The sequence below is a fragment of the Trifolium pratense genome, linkage group LG6, assembly GCF_020283565.1.
Source record: "Trifolium pratense cultivar HEN17-A07 linkage group LG6, ARS_RC_1.1, whole genome shotgun sequence".
NCBI classification, from domain to species: Eukaryota; Viridiplantae; Streptophyta; class Magnoliopsida; order Fabales; family Fabaceae; genus Trifolium; species Trifolium pratense.
The window spans coordinates 16,899,706-16,921,308 of NC_060064.1; the positions used below are offsets into that span (position 1 = coordinate 16,899,706).

Sequence of the window (21,603 nt, forward strand, 5' to 3'; positions counted from 1 at the left end):
TTTTTGTTGCTTATGATTGGAGAGAATACAAAATATTAGTAAACTACCAACACTTATGCATGTTTAGTTTATTATTTCAATATCAAATGATGGCCACTTTTCGATTTTATAACACTTATGCATGTTGATATTTGCAGGGGCGTCTCCGGGTTTTAGGAGGCCCTGTGCAAAATATAAAAGTGGTCCTTTAACATAAAAAATTTAATTTTTTTTATAAAAAAAACTGTCGATTTAAATTGCGTATAATATAAAAAAAATCATTTTTATTCTTGTAAACATATAGATTATCAATATTAAATCAATTGCATCAAATCAAATGAGATAAGAAATACAAAATAATTATCTTTGTATATAACGTCAAAAAGGAACCTCATAATCTAAGTTTAAATTTTATGGAAAAATTAAAATGGACTAAAACTATATTTACGGGTATAGATAATTAATCTATTGATACTCATATGATATTATATGAACATTAACAGTATATAACTATTAGTTTAGGGCCTAAAAATTAATCTATTAATAAATATCTGATATTTTATAGGTATAAATAATATATAAATAATATTATAGGACCTCAAAATTTTGAGCTGAGGCCCTCAAAATTTTGAGGCCCGATGCCGTCGCACACCTTGCACATGTGTGCAAGCCGCCCCTGGATATTTGTTATCCTGAGTTTTTGATTTTTATTTGATCCGGCTCATTTAGCTTAGCATTTTTGTCATGATTATAAAATGGAGAAACAACCGTTTTAGTTTTTGGATATGCATATCATTACCATAGTAGTTCTTAACTCACATAATAATGATAATACAAAATAGTCTATGACTCTTCAATTCGTTAATATATAGTCATCGACATTTATTTTTGACATTAACCTCACAAAAAAAAAAGTTTATATGTCATTTTTTAGGACAAATAACTTGCTTTAGGACAAATAACTTGCTAATGTGACACCAAGAACCAAAATGAATCATCATCTTCAATCCTTTTGTTCATCAATTTTCATCATCACCATTAAAATTCATGAATCTTAATAAAAAATCCAAAAAATTTAAAACTCTCCCCCAATCCTAATGCTAAAACTCATCAAACCTCTACTACTTACTCTCACCCACCCTTTCCATCTCCACTTTTCTCCCATCTAAGAATCAAGATGATGATTATTTGTCCCAAAAAACTAACACATCGGCTTTTTTCGTAAACTTAACATAAAAAATAAACATCGAGAATTAATATACCTAACGGATTGAAGAGTTAAAAACTATTTTATATTTTTATACGAATCAGAAGCTACTATGACAACAAGGAATATTGAAGAACCAAAATGGTGGTTTCCAAATATAAAACAATAACTAAACAAAAAAAAAATATAAAACAATAATATACTCTAGTGTACTACGTAGAACAAGCAAAACTCTGGCTAAGAAAAACAAAAAGAAAAACCATATGTCTCATCAAATCCACATCAAGAAATTTTATATTTATAATCGTCCATATTGAAAATTTGTAGTACAATTATACATGTATTTTACAAGACATGTTTGTTTGAAGTCTTTAAGAAAGAAAAAATATAATTAATAACAATGACACATCACATCAATACTAATAACTATTTTTTCATGGATGATTTTTTGATTAAGCAGTTTATAATTTTTTTAATTAAAAATAAAACAGCTGATTCAATATAAGTAAGACATCATATAATAGATGTTTTGCATCTTGTAAGCTTTCAACTCAACTCTCAAAGTGAAAGAACCAAATCATCTAACCCTAAATTAATCTATGTCTTTTGATGCTGCTTTTAGTGTTCACTTCTACATATTCTCCTTTCTAGCTTTACTAATTTTCACTTTAATTATCAAAAACAAACAAACCACAAATTGCACCTCCAAATTTAGACCCCCACCAACCCCAAGATCATTACCAATCATAGGCCACCTTCACCTTATAGGCTCAATCATACCAAAATCATTCCAAAAAATTTCTAACCAATATGGTCCACTAATTCAACTCAATCTAGGTGCCTCAACTTCAATAATTGTCTCCAATGCACAAGTAGCCAAAGAAGTCATGAAAACACATGACCTTAATTTTTGTTACCGACCCCAATTTGGTTCCTCTAATGATTTTTTATATAAAGGGTCTTATTTCATTACTGCCCCATATGGTCCTTATTGGAGATTCATGAAAAAATTATGTGTTACTAAATTACTCTCTAGCTCACAACTTAGTCGTTTCATGCATATTAGAGAACAAGAGTTAGAGAATCTCTTGAAATATCTTGTGATTTTTTCTAATGAAAATAAGTCAACGGATTTGTGTTTGGATTTGACTACTTATACTAATAATATTTTGTGTCTTATGACTATGGGAACAACTATATTTGACAAAGATATTATTAGATGTTTGGTTAGGGAGTTTATGCATGTAGGAGCTAAATTGAGTATGGGTGAAGTGTTTGGGCCTTTGGGAAAATTGGACTTGTTTGGTTATGGAAAAAAGCTTAGGAAAATAGTTGGTGAATTTGACAAAATTTTGGAAAGTTTTTTGAAGGAACATGAAGAGAGAATAAATAATGAGGATCGTGAAGGAGACATGATGGATATCTTATTAGAAGTTTATAGAAATCCAAATGCTGAAGTTAGGTTAACAAGAAATGATATCAAGGCCTTTTTTCTAGTAAGTTGTTTTTCTTTTCTATTATTTTTTACTATCTCATTTCTTTTTGTTTTGGTCTTTATTATAAGTATTTTCTATGACAAAAATTTCTTAAGTTTTTTTTCCTTTGGTGTGAATCCCTCTATAGAGTCACTTATATTGAGTAGATAAATAGGATTTATTGGATATTAAATTTTATAGAGTCACACAAATATGACTGTCACAAATATTATTGGATAGAAGTGACAAAACAAGAAAACCTACAATAAGTTTCACCATACCATCAACCTGCCTATAAATAAAGGGCATGTTGAATTGGAGAAATGAGTTAAAGATTCCTTAGTTAGCCACACCAACCAGAAAAACAAATGAAAGATGTTTATCATTAGGTAGGTTGACATCTCAACTCACATAAAAAACAACTTAAATGTCAACATGCTCTTCCAAGTTTTTTTAATAAGTTTATGATGCGGATCAAAAGGGAACGAATTCTCAGTTTCGATCATTTTATTCTGCCTTCTATTTTTCTATAATGTCTTTCTATTCATTGACTAAGGATCCTTTCCATTTTCTATGATTTTCATTGGTTCTATTACAAAAGTTTTTAATATTTTGGAGGGTATAAAAGAGATTTCGATTCATTTAATGTCACACTTTTACATTTATATTTTCAAAACTATATAATAATGGAAGAAATGAAAGAAAAAAAATACAAAAGGGCGAGAATCCCAACTCGAATTCTCTATCTTTAATATTTCTCAATTTTAATGTAAGATTAATAATTAAAATAAATTATTTTGATGAGTGAAAAAATTAAGAGAGAAACATAGACAAAATCACCAACTTAGATTAAAATAGGTTGGTTGATGCATATTTCAACTAGCGTCACTACAAGAGGTCGGTTAAATAGGTCAACTTGACGAGTCTCACCATCTTTTGCCAGTTTTATTAGAAAAATTGAATTTCTTACATGACTAGATACATTCACATGGTCGATGTAAATCTGTACAATCATTTATTAACTACATGACATTTTATTAGATATATAAACTGTTTGTGGTGTTAGATGATAGTTGAACTAAAATTGGCGATTTCAGACTTTTGCGAAGTAAATATCGAAGAAATATTTTGTAAGTGCCAATTAGACAATAATTTACCTGAGTTTAAAATATATTTAGCTGTTATAATTCTATCAAGAAAGTATGTATTTGTATACTAATATGTGGGTTAGCATTTGATTAAAGTGATTTTAAATAAACTTGATTATGCAAAATTAATTTTTGCTAATGTGATTATTTTGGCTTATATGTGCAAATGCAAAGGACATTTTACTTGCCGGAACAGACACATCCTCAGTGGCAATGCAATGGGCTATGGCAGAGATTATAAACAACCCAATAATATTAAATAAGTTAAGGGCTGAGATTGAATCTGTAGTTGGACCAACTAGATTAATTAGAGAATCAGACGTTCCAAAAATGCCTTACTTACAAGCTTGTGTAAAAGAAGTGTTAAGACTCCATCCACCTGCACCCTTTGCTCTTAGACAATCATCAGATCAAGATTGCAAAATCAACGGCTACGATGTAAAGGCTCATACAAGGACACTAATCAATGTGTATGCAATCATGAGGGACCCAAAATCATGGGTCAACCCTGAGGAGTATATACCTGAGAGATTTTTAGTAAGTGGTGATGAGATCAACGGTGGAGATGATTATGAAGATGTGAATAAAATGGACGGTGGTGATGATTTTAGGTATATTCCATTTGGGTTTGGTAGGAGGGGTTGTCCTGGTTCATCACTTGCATTAAGGGTTATACATGTGACAATTGGTGCGTTGATTCAATGTTTTGAGTGGAAAATTAACGGTGGTGATAAGGTTAATATGGAAGAAGGGTCATCATTTTCTGTAGGATTGGCTAAACCGTTAGTTTGTTACCCTGTTACTTGTTTTAATCCTTTTGAAAATTGTTTGTGATTAGAGCATTTTCTATATAAGATAATGTTGTTTTTGTAAGGATACTAAATTGTATTATTGAAGTATATTAGATGGTTCCTATCCTTGTTATGTTTTTTTTTAATTATCCCTTTGGTTTTCATGGGAAATAGTATAGTAATTCAGAGTTCGGCCGTGAGGTAAGTAAAATTTAGTCAAAAATTATTTTCATCAGAAATTAAACTTGAATTCTCCTAAATAATTCGTTCTAAAAGAAACTTATTAACAACTTGAGCCCAATGTTTTGATCGTTCTTATTATGATTTTCCGAAACTATAACAAATCATAAGAGAACAAGAGACTTCCCAATAATAATGTATGATGTATCAATTTTTAAACTCTTTTTAATACCAAGCTTTCCTAGGATGCACCTAACCAAAAAATATGTCCAAACCCTGTCCAAATGATGCATTGATGTATCAAACTTTAAACTCTTTTTAATATCGTATGCTTTCATAGTACATAATTCTCAATAAAAAAGAGTAATCTTAAACTCTTTTTAATATCATATGCTTTCATAGTACATAGTTTTCAATAAAAAATGTAATATTTGAAACTTTAGTTGATGTAATATTTCAAAAAATATAAGATAGTAAAAAAATGTTATACAAGTAGTCATCGTAGTCTTAATTCAATTGATAGAGATATTATATTATAAATATAGGACTGAAGTTCAAACTTAAATATGAAATTTCTATCCCCTAAGTTGCTTGAAAAAAAAAAACATTATCTTTTATATTATAAGCTTGTATACACAAGCAAACTCTAAACCCTAATTTGTTTTCCCTCCATTTTATCTTGCAATTTTTATTAAAAAATAATATAATTTTGTCTTGACTAGGATTCGAACCCGCAACCCTTCAATGCAAGCCAATATTTCCAACCATTATGGCAAGTATACCATCTTTTATATTATAAGCTTGTATACACAAGCAAACTCTAAACCCTAATTTGTTTTCCCTGTTTTCCCTCCATTTTATCTTGCAATTTTTATTAAAAAATAATACAATTTTGTCTTGACTAGGATTCGAACCCGCAACCCTTCAATGCAAGCCAATATTTCCAACCATTATGGCAAGTATACCATCTTTTATATTATAAGCTTGTATACACAAGCAAACTCTAAACCCTAATTTGTTTTCCCTGTTTTCCCTCCATTTTATCTTGCAATTTTTATTAAAAAATAATACAATTTTGTCTTGACTAGGATTCGAACCCGCAACCCTTCAATGCAAGCCAATATTTCCAACCATTATGGCAAGTATACCATCTTTTATATTATAAGCTTGTATACACAAGCAAACTCTAAACCCTAATTTGTTTTCCCTGTTTTCCCTCCATTTTATCTTGCAATTTTTATTAAAAAATAATACAATTTTGTCTTGACTAGGATTCGAACCCGCAACCCTTCAATGCAAGCCAATATTTCCAACCATTATGGCAAGTATACCAATTGTGATTAAAATTATGTGCAATAATTGATAAGCACCATCAATTTTAAAAGTATATCATATCAAAATTATTGTTGACTATATTATTCATCACGAAATATTTTTATGTCTTTCCTGATCAATGATTTTTTTTCTACCGGATCATAAATTTAGAGAATAATTATCATGTGAGATTTGGAAAGTTATTATCACGTGTAATTTGGAAAGTTATTATAAAACTCAATTCTACTAAATCAATTTTTTTTGCAATACAACCAAACACAACCATAGTCATGTCACTAATCACATTCATTATTTTGTTTTTAATATTGCAGATTTAATATTAACCGATGATCAATTGATATAATATGCACTAGCAGACCAATTGTGATTTAAATTATGTCCACAAAGTGTTAAGCTCCATCAACTTTCATAGGAAAGATTTCATACGACAATTAAGCACCATCAATTTTCATTGCACAATTTAAACAATTAAAAACCGATAATCTCTTATATTATAAGCTTGCTAACATAAGCTAACCCTAAACCAAATTTTTTTCCCCTCATTTTCTCTTTCTTTTTATTGCAGCTTTATATTAAAAATATACAGATTTGTCATCGAACCTGCATCTCTTACTTACAATAAAACCTTTCAACCGCTAAAACATGTGCTTCAATTATGAAAGAATTTATGAATCCTAATATGTTAACCCTGTTTTTCAATAAATTTGAACGGCGGAATTAATCACAATATTTATTTATTTATGGATGTCTACTTAAGTTTATGTTCTTGATTACATCTTTAATTTATTTTTTTTAACCTTTAATTATCATCAATTTTTTAACCTTTAGTTATCAGCAATTTTTTTTAATAAGTAAACAAAACGATGGGGTTCAAAAATTATTTAAAAAATATATAAAATATAAAATAAGCACATAAACAAATATAGAATAATTAGTCCATGAAATTCCCTATACTACTCTTATTGAAAATGCTCTTAGAATTTTTGTATTTTATTTTTTATTGTTACATATTACACCTAATTAGACCTATGCACCGCATGGGTCAAAGTTCTAGTTGTTAGAAAGTAAAGAGACAATACTATTTTCAACTAACTCTACGAGGCTGTGATATTTATATACTTCCTATGTCTTAAATCTTTGATCTAGTTTAGCTTTTTAATTTTGTCCCAAAACTTTGGTTCTATTAAGAAATCAAAGTATAATTAATGATGTTTTATTATTTAGTTTTTTTTGTATTCATGTAATTATTATAAGTTTGTCAAGCTAGTTTATGATAAAATAGCTTATAAAATATAACTTTCACTAGTGTAGTGGCTAAAAAATCCACTTTAAATGTGAATAAGTGGAGTGTCCCGGATTCGAACTCGAACTCCTGCACATATAATGCGATATCCCTACCAACTGAGCTAAGCTTATCAGATTCTTAACTCCAAGTTAACATTATATATCCTTTTCTTTTTCAATTTTTTGTTTACAAAACAACCATATATTTTCATTGAACACTACTCTCTTAGCTTTCCCTCCTTGTTTCTCCTGTGTTTTCACTTTTCAACAGAACAAAACAGGATGCACCTATGACCTATGGAGAATAAACCATATTAAATATACAAACGATATTGAAAATATGAAATCAATATTCTATCACCGTTTATATACTATTCTATATTTTATCACCGTTTACATATAACTGCACACATTTACATCCAAATTTGGATTACGTTCTCATCACATTAATATCTATAATATGTCAAATACATACTATTGAATTAGACTTGTTGAACCCGATCGACAAGCAAGCCTTTTCTTGCAAACACAAACAAATTTCTTTAACAACCAAAACATTGAGATCGAGTGGTTAATGAGTTTTCTAGAACAAATCATTTGAGAGAACCAAATTGGATTTCTGATGAGAACAATTCTTGTTCAGATTACCCGGATCCTTTCTCCGGAGAACCGGGCGATTAATACTAAAAAAAAATTCATTCCTCCATAGTTTTGATTCGGTCACCGCTAACCAATGTCTATATTTAAAGTTAACATTATGCCGGCCTTGGCCTTCCTAAGATTTAAGAGCATCACATAATCGTCCTTTTCCAAAACACATAACAATTATCAAACACAAACTATAATAATTTCAACAAAATATTCTATAGTCCTTTCCCTTTTATATACAATTCAATTCAACAAACATAACCAACACATTTTCACTACCTTATTACAAAAAAAAAAGGTTACAATAATATGGCTGATTATCAAGGTTACATCTTATATTTCATCATATGGCTAATATCAACAATTTTAGTAAAAACCATACTCACAAGAAAATACAAGAAATCTAATTTACCTCCAAGTCCATTTTCCTTACCAATCATAGGACACCTTCATCTTCTTGGTTCAATACCACACCAAGGACTTCACAAACTCTCAACAAAATATGGACCAATAATCCATCTTTTCCTTGGTTCTGTTCCTTGTGTTGTAGCTTCAACACCAGAATCAGCTAAAGAGTTTCTTAAGACACACGAAACCTATTTTTCGAACCGACCTCATAGTTCAGCTGTTGATTATCTAACATATGGTTCACAAGATTTTTCTTTTGCTCCTTATGGACCATATTGGAAATTCATCAAGAAAATATGTATGTCTGAGCTTCTTGGTGGTGGCACATTGACTCAACTTTTTCCTGTGAGGAAAGAAGAGACTATAAAGTTTGTTAGATTTTTGCTCAAGAAAGGGAAGGAAAATGAGGTTGTTGATGTTGCAAAAGAGCTTTTGAGGTTGTCGAATAACGTTGTGTCGAGGATGATTATGAGTCAAAGTTGTAGTGAAAATGATGGTGAGGCTGATGAGGTTAGGAAGTTGGTGCAAGATACTGCTCATCTTACTGGGAAGTTTAATGTTTCTGATTTTATTTGGATTTTTAAGAACTGGGATGTTCAAGGGTTTAGTAAAAGTTTAAAGGGAATTAGGGATAGGTTTGATTCTATGATGGAGAGGATTATCAAGGAGCATCAAGAAGTAAGGAGAAGGAGAAAGGAAGTTGGTGGAGGAGATGGTCAAATTAAGGATCTCCTTGATATTTTATTGGATATTCTTGAAAATGAGAGTTCTGAAATCAAATTGAAAATGGAGAACATAAAAGCCTTTATCTTGGTAAGTTCGTATTTGAATTATATTCGGTTGAAATACCCTTTAGTCAGCTCATTTTGATCGTCCGATTAAGATCAGATGACATATATTTTGAATGTGTTTAAAATAAAATCGGTGAAGTTGAAATATGAAATGTCATTTTGATCTAACTGCCGCCAAGATCTTTGATTGGCTTAAATAACAAGATTTGAGTCTATGACCAATATTGCATTGTCCTTTTATTCACTTCAACAATGCCAAACTTGAAGAAAAAAATATACTAGCTATACTATAATTGTTGCATTAATTTTACAAGTAAATATGACAATAGTGTCAATAGATCTTTTTTTGATTCGTCAAAAAAAAAAAAAAGGAAAAATTATTGACGAGACTTTACGAAAAAGAATTGCAATTGCTAAATGATGATGTGTCATTATTGATTAGCCATAAACTTTGTGTTTGAGTGCGGATCCCCCAATAAGTGTTAGAATGGTAGTTCCCGGTTTCCCACGCCTTGCAAAGTACTAAGTAAATGACTACTCGAATCAACCAAATTCTGGATTACCGGTGCCCGTTTCTCCTTAGAGCCTGAAGATTAAAACAAAAACAAATATCAATAAATCATGCTTAGAGTGTTGTGCTCGTCTTCTAATCTAATTTTTTTAATGATTTTACAGGACATATTTATTGCTGGAACAGACACTTCAGCCCTAACAATTGAATGGGCTTTGGCAGAGCTAATTAACAATCCACATATAATGGACAAAGCAAGACAAGAGATTAATGATGTAGTTGGAAACAATAGAATTGTAGAAGAACAAGACATTGTTAACCTTCCTTACCTACAAGCAATAGTCAAAGAAACACTAAGGATTCATCCTACAGGTCCATTAATTGTTAGAGAATCATCTGAAAAATGCACAATCCAAGGCTATGAGATTCCAGCTAAGACACAATTATTTATCAATATATGGTCTATTGGAAGAGACCCTAATTATTGGGATAATCCACTTGAGTTTAAGCCAGAGAGGTTTACTAGTGAAGTTGGAAATTTAGATGTTAGGGGACAACATTTTCATTTGATTCCATTTGGAAGTGGAAGAAGAGGATGTCCTGGAACATCATTGGCTTTGCATGTTGTGCAAACAAATCTTGCTGCTATGATTCAATGTTTTGAATGGAAGGTTAATGGGAGTGTTGATATGGAAGAGAAACCTGGTTTGACTCTTTCAAGGGCACATCCTTTAATTTGTGTTCCTGTTCCTAGGCTTAATCCTTTTCCTTCCATGTGATTTTGATCACTGGTTAAGGTTGGGAGAGAAAGAAAAATGCAACTTCACATTGAAAATTTATATTTTTGGTTCTCTTGTTTCTTTGTGGTATTTAGGACTTGTTTGTTTCTATCTAAGTATTTCTCTTAAAAACCTATCATTAGACTATAATTTATTTTTTATTCACCTCCTCTAAATTCAATTGATATTATTGAATGTCCTTATGTAAAAATTGTTCGGTTTAGATTAATTTTTGAATTTCTTTTTTAAAATTGTACCAAATCACAGGCGCGCCCACAAACACACACTTATATACATATATTATTTTTTTTCCCTTCTAATCCTATTGAATTATTATGTTATTTATTGGTTTTAATTTTATTCAATAATATCAATAATTTAATTTAACATATTAATTTTACCATTTCATATGTTTCAAACATAATTAATCATTGCCATTCAATAATATTAATCTTTCTTATAAAATTTGTATTTAGCGCGATTTTCTTATATTAATATTAATTTTTAACTTAATCTGAAATTGAGAATTTTACCTTTAATTTAGAAATTTAAGTGTTACATTTATTAATTTAAGAATATATATATATAAATATATTATTAATTCTAAACTATAAAAAACAATTTTCAATATTAGATTAATCACACATAATTGATTTTATATCATTTTCATGAATCTGATTAGAGTTATGCGCTTCAATCACAAATAATACCAACAAACTAGGTAAATTCTAATATGGACTACTTCATCAAATGGTCCATGGTGGACCAATCATGAATAACATTATAACGAATACGATTTTTACAAAATCTATTGTTGGATTGAAAGCTTATATCATATAGATCATCTATAAAAAAATTTAGAAAAATTGAAAATCATTTGATATGTTATTGAGACACATCAAGATTAACGGTTTATTAAATAACGTAAATCTTGATGGGTCTCAATAACATATCAAATGATTTTCAAAAAATGTTAAAAAATTTATGGATGATCTATACGATATAAATTTTCAATCCAACGGTGAATTTCGTAAAATTTATATTCGGTAGATCACTTGTCCACGGTGGACCACTTGTGAAGGTGGTTCACCGTAGCATTAGCCCAACAAACTATATACAAAGGATACCCACCAATTGTAAAACATACATATATATCTCTCTCATTCAAATATTAAATGTGACTTTTGAAGTCATGCATTTCATGTGAGAATGAATATTATATAAGATTGAAATACAATGTGATTGTAAACTTAAACCCCTATTAATCACATAACATTCAAACCCCCATTAATTGCATAAAATTTCAACCCATATTAATCGCATATAATTTCAACCCAATATTATATTTAATTAATTGCATAGTATTTTTAAAAATTCTATTATTTTATAAAAAATAATATAAATTTTTGTTTTTATCTAGGTTTAATTAATATGTATGTCCTTGAACTATTTGAGAATTTTTAAATAAGTCTTGAAACTACTTTTTTAAAAAAGAAATTGGATTTAAGTCCTTCCGTTAAAATGACTGTTAGTCAATGGTTAGTAAATGCCGACGTGACATATTACTTTATATAAATAAGTTCCAAAATTAATTTTCATTTTGTAAATAGATCCCTGAACTAATTAAATCATATAAAACTCATGCATTATATATAATGTATTATTATCATATTTTATTATAGTTAATTTTATAGTTTTTTTACTGTAAAAAACAATAAAAATATAAGAATTAGTAATATATACATAAGGTTAAATTAAATAGTGAATACACCTACAATTTAATCGAGTTTTAATTTACCCTCGGTATAAGAAAAAATTGATCCCCTCGTAAAAAAAGTATTCCCTGCGGCCTTAATTATAAGCAAATATTACTTTTTAGATACATTGAATAACTAATGTATCTAGTCCAGTTTTTTAGACTAAATACATTAATTATTCAATGTATCCAAAAGTGACATTTGCTTATAATTATGGCTGGAGAGAGAGTAATAATTTCATCATTGGTGACACATATATAAAAGATTACACCTAATTAATTTTTAAAAAATAAAAATCATTAAAATAGATGATGGGGTGTTTTTTTATTATCAACGTTTATTTTAATTTCACTTGACTTAAATGTGTTTTAAATCTATTAAAAACACATAATGTCTTCCAGAATCGTTTCAACTTATTAAACATTTTTTATTATAGTTCTTTGAATTTTATTTCTTCCCGAATGTCTCTTAAGCAAGGTTATCAAAACCGGACCGGACCGGCCGGTCGGGCCGGTCGGACCGTGAACCGGTCATGAAAACGGTTCAGTTTTGAGCAAAAAACGGATAGGAAACCGACCGGCAAAAAAACGCGTGAACCGGGGTCGAACCGGCGAACCGGCCGGGCGGTTCAAGCGGTTTTGCAGATTTTTTATTTTTTATTTTAAAAAAAAGGACAAAACGACGTCGTTTTAATTTTTTTTTTTAAAAAAAATCTGAAACAAAACAACGACGTTGTAGGAATAGGAAATGTTTTTGTTTTTCATCTATTTTTTCATTTGGTTTGAATTATAAATTTTATTTTATTTTGACTTGTGACATTTTATCTTTTTAATGGGTGAAATTATGAAATATTCAACAATTATTCATATATATTTATTTATATATTAATTAAAATATATATTTAATTAAAAACGGTTCGACCCCGATTGAACCCGGTCCGACCAATTGAACCTTGAACCGGTGAGCTCGCCGGTTCGATGACCGGTCCGGTTCTGACAACCTTGCTCTTAAGTCCGTACAAATATTCATTTTCTTATATGAATGATATTTATCCAAAAAATTGTTACATGAGTAACCGATAACTAATACAGATTTCAATGGTAATTCATACGATTATAAACCCACAAATTGACTATCTTTAGATTAAATTATTAGATAACCTTATAATTGTCTAAGCCATTATACTTCTACTAATTTTTAATTTTATATGATTTCATACTAATGGGTGGAAAGTTGAAAGAGTTACTCTTTGGAAATCGGAAAAAATTTCTAGAAGAACTTAAACTAATAAAGTTACGTCAACTTATTGAAGACAAAAAATAACTACTGAAATGATATAAGTAGAGATTGAGAAACTCTCTAAGAGTCTTAGAGGTAGAAGAGTATAGAGTGATATTCAATGTTATGCCTCCAACGAATCAAACAAGAAAGTGAAGAGTTAGAGGCTAAAACCAATGAGTTGGAAGAAGAGTATGAGTATGAAAATGTAAAGAAATCTAGGGGAATATAAACTAGCTAAGCAGGGTATGGGGGTTAGTACTGAACATTTATTATGTTTGTTTTGGATTTAGATTGTCTGGACCGTCGAATCTTAATCAGACGATCAGATATTCTTTAACTGCATGACTGCACACAACTTTTATTGCATGAAGTCAAAATCAGCTTGTTTTAGTATTTCTTTTGTGATTCAATTTAACTCTTTTATTAATTTGATTGATTATTTATAATTTTTGGTATCTTTCATTCTCTCCCAAATAATTTAACTATAATTTACCATTATCTTTAAATTGAATAATTTTGTATCTTTTTTTGTCACAAATAATTTTGTATCTCTAAGTGGATCTAAATGGATTTGAATATATTGCAATAGCAGATCTCATCCGTTGATTACAAATCAGATGGTTCAAATTAAATATAAAAAAATATAAAATAATCTCAACCGTCGATCGTATAAGCTTTAAAAAAAGCTGGGTCAAACGAGTCTAACTAAACTAAAATTTTCTTTTTGTGTCAAAAAAAAGAAGAAGAACAAACAGCATAAATTGCAAGCTAAGTGGTGGGTGAGAGCCGAGGGGTGTCCCTAATCCACCGTGTCATGTCTTTCTCCGCCCACAGTATATATAACACCGGTTTTCCCTCTTTCCTCGTTGGATCTCCCCACAAATCACAATCCTATCCAATTCCAATCTAATCCTTAACGTCACAATCTTCCTCTCTTCTCTCCTCGTCTTACGTTGTTAGGTTTATGTCTTCTATCATGTTTTTTCGTTCAAATCTATGATTTTTTCATTCTTTTCTCTTTCAAACTCTAACTTATACCATTCATAACCCTTTTCATTTTTCTGAATTGGGTTTAATAATATTTTCGCTATTTTTTATTGGGTCATTCCCAAGTTTCATTCTTTAATTAATAATGGTGACGGTGAATCTGGGAATGCTTCATTATGTATTAGACCATGTTTATGGAGCATTCATGCATAGAACTAGAATCAGCACTCCATTTTTCTCAAGAGGATGGGGTGGTACAAAACTAGACATGCTTGAAAAGATGATCAATCAATTGTTCCCTGATTTGGGTAGACAAAATTGGCCTCCAACTATGATTCAACCTGTTTGGAAAACTGTTTGGGAGACTAGAACTGCTTGTTTGAGAGAAGGGGTTTTTAGAACACCTTGTGAGGATCAACTTCTTGGTGCATTGCCTCCTGAGAGTCACATTGCTAGGGTTGCTTTTCTTATGCCTAAGTCTGTTCCCCCTCAGCATATGGCTTGTGTTGTTCATCTTGCAGGTATTGCTTGTTTGATTTTAATTTGATCAATTTTGAAATTTTTGCTATGATATGATGTGTTCATTTGATTCTCAAGTATGTATGTGTTTATTTGATTGGTTGGAGTTTTTATTGGATTAGTTAATATTTAATCTGTTGTTACTTTGTTAAAATTGCATTTTTAGACCAGACATAGGTAGTCCCTCCTATGAAGCATAGACACACACCGGACACAATAGGAACACTGACACGTCAACACAGATAATAATTTGACAAATGACACACCTAATCCAAGGAGTGTCCGTGTTTCATAGTCCTGATTGCAAAGAGATATATATGGGAGATGAAATATTTTGATTTGATCATACACAGTTTGTAATTAGGTAGACAAAGTATTAGGAAAATTCGACCGGAAAGAAATTTGTTTTTGCTTGGATACTCTGATCACAATCAAAATATATAGAAAATACAACCAATATGTTGGAAACAGTTTGGGGACAAATGTAGTGTCAGAATAGTTCAATTTCAATCTGAGTTGATTCATTTTGACCATTTGGTAACGGATGGAAGAAGAATGAGATTACCTGTTGTGTTTAAGGACCTGTTTCAATTGAATTATTTGAGTATATCTACTGAAATAAGTACTTGTGAGACTGTTTTAAAGAGCTTATGGAAACAACTTTTGACATGAGTTGTTTCTAGCTTGTTTCCATAAGCTCTCAATGATTGCTTATGAAAGTAACTTATAGATTATATGAAAATAGTTTGAATTTATTTTATCTTTTGTTATAGAAATAGACTATACTTATATGCTAAGCATTTATAATATAAGTGCTTAATTAAGTTGTTTATCCAAACAGGGCTCAAGTCCTTTTGTTTGCTGCTCTCTTGACATACTAATTGACATTGAGTTGAGCCATTTATTTGTATACTTCTATCATTTGTTCCTTCCTATCACACTCCATGCAAAGCCCAACTTTAGGACATTGTTTAAGGTCAGCTCAATACATTGACTGTTATTCTGGATGAATTGTTTGTTTACATGTAAAAGAATAATAGTGTCTGTTTAGGGTATTTAACTTAGTTGCTTAGTGGATCCAACTCAATGCACATTACATATGACAGATTTGGTCAGAGATTATGCTCATGATTTTTTTTTTATTATTATCTCTCTGGTGTTTCACATTGTGAAAGAGTTAAGAAATTGAACTGAGAGAATAGTAACAAGTAATGAATCATTACTAATGATCATACTTTTGAAAACCATGGATGAACGATTTTATGTTAATTTTACCTTTTTCTTCTATAGAATTGAATTGATTCTTTGCATGAAATGCACAATTGGAATTGAGACTAACTATGTTGCACAAAAACCTAGAAGATTAGTCTTCTTTCAAGCTTTGATTATGTTTTCTATAGACCTTCGTGTTTTATTTAAATGTTGCACGTGTTTGTCTCCATGCAGGAACTGGGGACCATACGTTTGAAAGAAGACTGCGTCTTGGTGGTCCGTTGGTTAAGGAAAACATTGCAACCATGGTGCTTGAGAGGTCAGGGTCACTTTTTATGATCTTACTTTGAAACTTAACGAAAATTTCATTTACCTAGTTATTTGATAGCTGTTCTGAATTACTGAAATATGCAATTGCAGTCCATTCTATGGACAAAGACGTCCTGTGCTACAGCGGGGTGCAAAACTTTTGTGTGTCAGCGACTTGCTTCTATTAGGAAGAGCAACCATCGAAGAGGCACGCAGTCTCTTACACTGGTTGGACTCTGAGGCAGGTTTCGGCAAGATGGGTGTTTGCGGTCTTAGTATGGGTAAGACTCGTCTAGAACTTCCCATACTAAAAAGCTAGCACCATTTTTATGTTCAGTCCTATTTATCTTTTAGTTATGCTAATGTATTGCTTGAACCAATATTGTTTGTTTCGTGAATTGCAAATCCAACAAGTTGAACTTTTAGAGTCTCTTAGCCTTTTCTTTTATATAATTTTGGCAATATTTTTTATTTGCTGTAGGAGGAGTGCATGCTGCAATGGTTGGATCACTTCACCCTACACCTGTTGCTACACTCCCTTTTCTCTCACCACATTCTGCCGTTGTGGCATTCTGTGAGGGGATTTTAAAGCACGGCACTGCCTGGGAAGCACTGAGAGATGACCTTGCAGCCGATAAAGTTGCAATGACTCTCGAGGAGGTGAGAGAACGGATGAGAAATGTGCTATCACTCACTGATGTGACACGCTTTCCACTTCCCAAAAAACCTGATGCTGTAATCCTCGTTGCTGCTACTGTAAGTTCCTTATCTCATCATCATCACCATTTTTATGAATTGCTTTTCCATTTCCACGACCGTTTAGATCTTTGTGATGATCTTGTTTTATTAGATGACTGCAGTTGCCGTTGTATTGCTCCTTCACCTAATCATTGTTAGCATTGTTCTGTAGGATGATGGATACATTCCGAAACACTCGGTCCTAGAACTGCAGAAAGCTTGGCCAGGTTCTGAGGTGAGATGGGTCACGGGCGGTCATGTCTCATCGTTCCTTCTCCATAACGGCGAATTTCGAAGGGCCATTGTCGATGGTCTAGATAGATTACCATGGAAAGAATCTCCATTGTGAGAATAGAGTTATCGCAATTGAGGAAAATATTTATTTTATATTGTATAACTGTGTAACATGCTTAGTTGATTCCTTAACTCCTTCCCCAAATGAAGAGGGAATGTGTTGTACATTATTATCAAGAACATGTACATTAAGAGGGAATGTGTTTTTAAATAACCTGATAAACTTGGATTGGAATTCACCTGTCTTGATCTCAGTTTGAAGTTTATGATATTCAATTATTCATTAGATGAACTGATTTTTTTAGTCCTTTTTATGTTTTGGCATGCTTATGTTATGCGCAGCACTTAGAGCCCATTTGGATTTGGCTTATTTTTGAGTTTATGAAAATAGCTTATGCATATAAATAAACTTATGTTAATTCATAAGTTTTCACCAACAAAAATTGTATCTTTATAAGTTGTTTTTTTATAAACTATCTTGAAAAGTTTATAATAATACATAAAAGCTTATTTATTTGCATAAATTGTTTCACATAAGCTCAAAAATAAGTCAATTCAAACGGAGCCTTAATATGATATGAATTTTCTACTATCCGCCGGAGGAATATAGGCTGGATTTGCAGAGATTTATTAGTACTTGTACATCAGAACATCGTTTATATACTTTGTTAGTATTAAATTGTAAAAAAAATATGTATTTTTAGTATTAAAAAAATCACTATATAACAGTTAGTGACCTGTTTTTTGTTGAAAGAGGCATTACAGTGACATGGTGCCAAGAAATTGACTGAAAGCATAAGCAATGATATTTGAAACAATGAAGATTCCTTATTGATATTTGACTTTTCTATATGAAATTTCTTTGATGCTTGCTGGGTCTTCCATGACTGTGTATGGGTCAGTCAACCAAGTAGCTTTTAGCATAAAGACTATACTTATGTGTGGTATCTGGCGGATATGTCAGAATTACGGTGATTCACTGTGATTTTACGGCAGCTACAAAGTATAGCTTTTGGAAAATCACGGTAGATCATCGTGATTCTGACATATTCACCGTGAATACTTGCTATTTATTTGGTATATAATATAACAGACAAAATTTAACGCGCAAATTAGTCTAAGATAATAGTAATTGACTTGGTCTTTGTATTTAATTTTTTAAGTCTTCAACCTGTCTGAATAAATTTGATGTCCCCTCTTTCAACTTCATTCTATATTATATTGTGTAAAACATTTGCTACAAATTTCTCATAACATTTGTTGTTCATCATAAGCACTTTCTCAATTAATCCATTCTCTGATTTTCCAATTTCAATTTCTTCATGGCAAATCTTGGAGTTGGAACTACACAAAGAATACCAACTTCCTCAAAACCTTCATCCCCAACAACTGACACACATGAACCAAAAGAACAACATGAAAAACCATTTGCTGATTTCAAATTCTATTGTCCAATTAACATTCCCTTAACAGCAGAAGCTGCAGCATTTCGCATAATCAAAAATTTAGGAAATCTTGGGTTATACTACACACTTTTTATTTGGATCATACTCTTCATAACCCTCATACCGGCACGTAAAGTATCATTGATTCTGTTGGTTATCATGACTTATGTGACAACCCTTTATTGTTTAATCCTAAGGTCATTTCCCAATTCATTTGTGCTTCATAGAATTCTAGATAAAAGGATTGTATTGAGTTTGTTATTTATTGCAACTGCGATTCAGCTGATTTTGACTGGTGCAGGTATTCATTTTGCAATTACTTTGACCTCTAGTGTGCCTGTAGTTTTGCTTCATGCTGTTTTATGGATCACTAGTTATGAATATGATGCCTATGAGACTCAGGAAGGTACCGGTAAAGAAGAATTGGCTCCTCTTACTAGCCATAATGATAGTCAAACTCAGAACTCGGACGCTGTTTGATTTTGAGAAGTCCTCGTGTTGCAACTCGTTTGTAAAATTTTAAGAATTAAGATGTTGTTTGATTTATATGTCCTTTTATATGAGCATGAATACATGTGTAAAGTATATCTTTACAATTATATTGAATAAAACTTGAAGAACAATTGTCTGATCTATTTTTATTTTTTACATTAGCTTATGAGGAAAATTACAGGTCTTTGGTTATCTTTTCATTTCTCAATTACTTCATATTTTTTACATTAGCTTATGAGGAAAATTACAGGTCTTTGGGTAGTGAAATGGTTCCAAGGTAGAGTTAAGAATTTAGGCTCAGGTCTTTGGTTATCTTTTCATTTTTCAATTACTTCATATTGGAAGAAATGGTTGGTTGATCCATTGAGTACAGCGAAAAGAATACCTTTATGTAATATCGAAATTGGGCTCTCTTCCTATGTGGAGAAAGACCTAAATTTATTAGTCTATTATGTTAAATTTATATAAGTGGAGAGATGTCATATTAGGGTCATAATGTATTTTGGTGAGAAGAACAACCTTCAAAGAGAAAAAAGAAGAGTGAAATCCATTCTCATTTTTCTCAAACCAGTTCCATAAAAATAGCTATTGCGGATTTGTTAACAGTTAGATTGGGCTGATTTTAGGTTCATGAGACATAGTGTTTCACTTTCATCTTCGGATAGTCAAAACAAGGTCTAAGCAGGGAGATATCCCGTTCGCACTCTACTTGGTTTTTTTGAGAGTTTTTCATCTTCTCATTCTCAAATTGTAAGCTTTTGTACTTTGTTGTTTTTGCCGGTTGTTGACACTATTTGTGTACTATTTTGAAACTCTATTGTAACCTCATTTGATCATAGTGAAGTTATTTCTTTAGTCTAAACGACCCGTGAATTTTACTCTCACATATTTCCATGTCAAAACATGTTGTCGCGGATGGCTGAAAATCAATTAACCGGAGGCGTGTAATCACTGAACTAAGGAATTATCCGCAAATATTGCGCAACTCCCCCAGAATACAACCGGTTCTTCTCGACGATAAACATGCCGAGGCTATCAAGACACGAGAATATCAACAAGGTTGGTAACTCAGACACTTCACATAATGAAAAAGGCTAAATATTGAAACTTATAATAATATACAATATTTTTCTCAAAACCTTTTGTTTTCACGATCAATATAATATTGAATATATCACACATGAAAAAACACCCTTTCATTCTGATGTTGTTTCCTTTCTTATAAGCAATTAACTAAAAGGATTTAACGTTGCAAAACCACGAATGCTAATAATTAGGATTATGTAACCGTCCAATAGCAAGTAAATAGGTACAATTAATTTGGGTTAAAATAGCAATAAAAGAAAAACATGTGAAAATAAGTTGCATTGCCCCATTAATTTTTAATCATTTAAAATAGAGTTCCTCAAATAAAAATTAATTAATTGAATCACAATAAAATGCAAAATATTTTACTTTTGAAATATCCAAAATATCCAACAAAACATTGGTGTTTTCTTGTGCTTTTATTTTGTTTATGATAGCTTTTTATAGCAAGTGAGCTCCTTAGCCGTCAAGTAATAAAATGATCGATCCTCAGGGATTGTATTAACTCTAAACAACGCAAATGAAATCATTACTTAAGTAAGAAATTAAAGACATAATTGGGGGATTTGCTTTCAAAATATGATTCAAAAATAGAAAATTCAATTTGTGATTTTCAAACAAGTGAAGGTAGATTGGACCTTGGCAATTCCTTTATCCCTAAGAAACTTGGTAATCAATTACATTTAAACGAATAACTTCCTTAGTGTTATGATGGATTAACATAGTGATGATGATGAATCCCAATCTCTTGGGTAATCATCCTCTCCGTTACTCATGGATCCCTAAATGTGACTTGAAATGGCTAAGATAACATGTAGTGGCACAAAGTCATCAGTTATTGTAATTGTGTGTCTCTTCCCATTTGAAAAGTATAGTCATTATAAAATTCGGTACAGTTATGAGTATGATACATTCAATTCTACAAACAGAAGATATATACATCCTCA

At 31.0% G+C, this 21,603-nt stretch overlaps 4 protein-coding genes across 4 annotated transcripts; all 4 read left to right on the forward strand.

Annotated features, from left to right (window-relative positions):
• Positions 1 to 1,717: 1,717 nt before the first annotated feature.
• LOC123888391 (cytochrome P450 93A3-like) lies at positions 1,718 to 4,746 on the forward strand. The gene is made up of 2 exons (XM_045937445.1): positions 1,718 to 2,682; positions 3,984 to 4,746. Exons 1-2 carry the CDS (start codon positions 1,786 to 1,788, stop codon positions 4,641 to 4,643), a joined length of 1,557 nt encoding a protein of 518 aa, XP_045793401.1. The 5' UTR covers positions 1,718 to 1,785; the 3' UTR covers positions 4,644 to 4,746.
• Positions 4,747 to 8,248: 3,502 nt separating this feature from the next.
• On the forward strand, positions 8,249 to 10,666 carry LOC123888392 (cytochrome P450 93A3-like). The gene is made up of 2 exons (XM_045937446.1): positions 8,249 to 9,268; positions 9,922 to 10,666. The coding sequence occupies exons 1-2, from the start codon at positions 8,357 to 8,359 to the stop codon at positions 10,534 to 10,536; spliced, it is 1,527 nt and encodes a 508-aa protein (XP_045793402.1). The 5' UTR covers positions 8,249 to 8,356; the 3' UTR covers positions 10,537 to 10,666.
• A 3,662-nt stretch (positions 10,667 to 14,328) lies between these two features.
• On the forward strand, positions 14,329 to 17,919 carry LOC123888394 (protein ABHD18). Its single transcript, XM_045937447.1, has 5 exons — positions 14,329 to 15,082; positions 16,527 to 16,611; positions 16,713 to 16,882; positions 17,083 to 17,357; positions 17,512 to 17,919. The coding sequence occupies exons 1-5, from the start codon at positions 14,707 to 14,709 to the stop codon at positions 17,686 to 17,688; spliced, it is 1,083 nt and encodes a 360-aa protein (XP_045793403.1). The 5' UTR covers positions 14,329 to 14,706; the 3' UTR covers positions 17,689 to 17,919.
• A 677-nt stretch (positions 17,920 to 18,596) lies between these two features.
• LOC123888395 lies at positions 18,597 to 19,695 on the forward strand. The gene has a single exon (XM_045937448.1). It carries the CDS (start codon positions 18,956 to 18,958, stop codon positions 19,556 to 19,558), a length of 603 nt encoding a protein of 200 aa, XP_045793404.1. The 5' UTR covers positions 18,597 to 18,955; the 3' UTR covers positions 19,559 to 19,695.
• Positions 19,696 to 21,603: the final 1,908 nt, after the last annotated feature.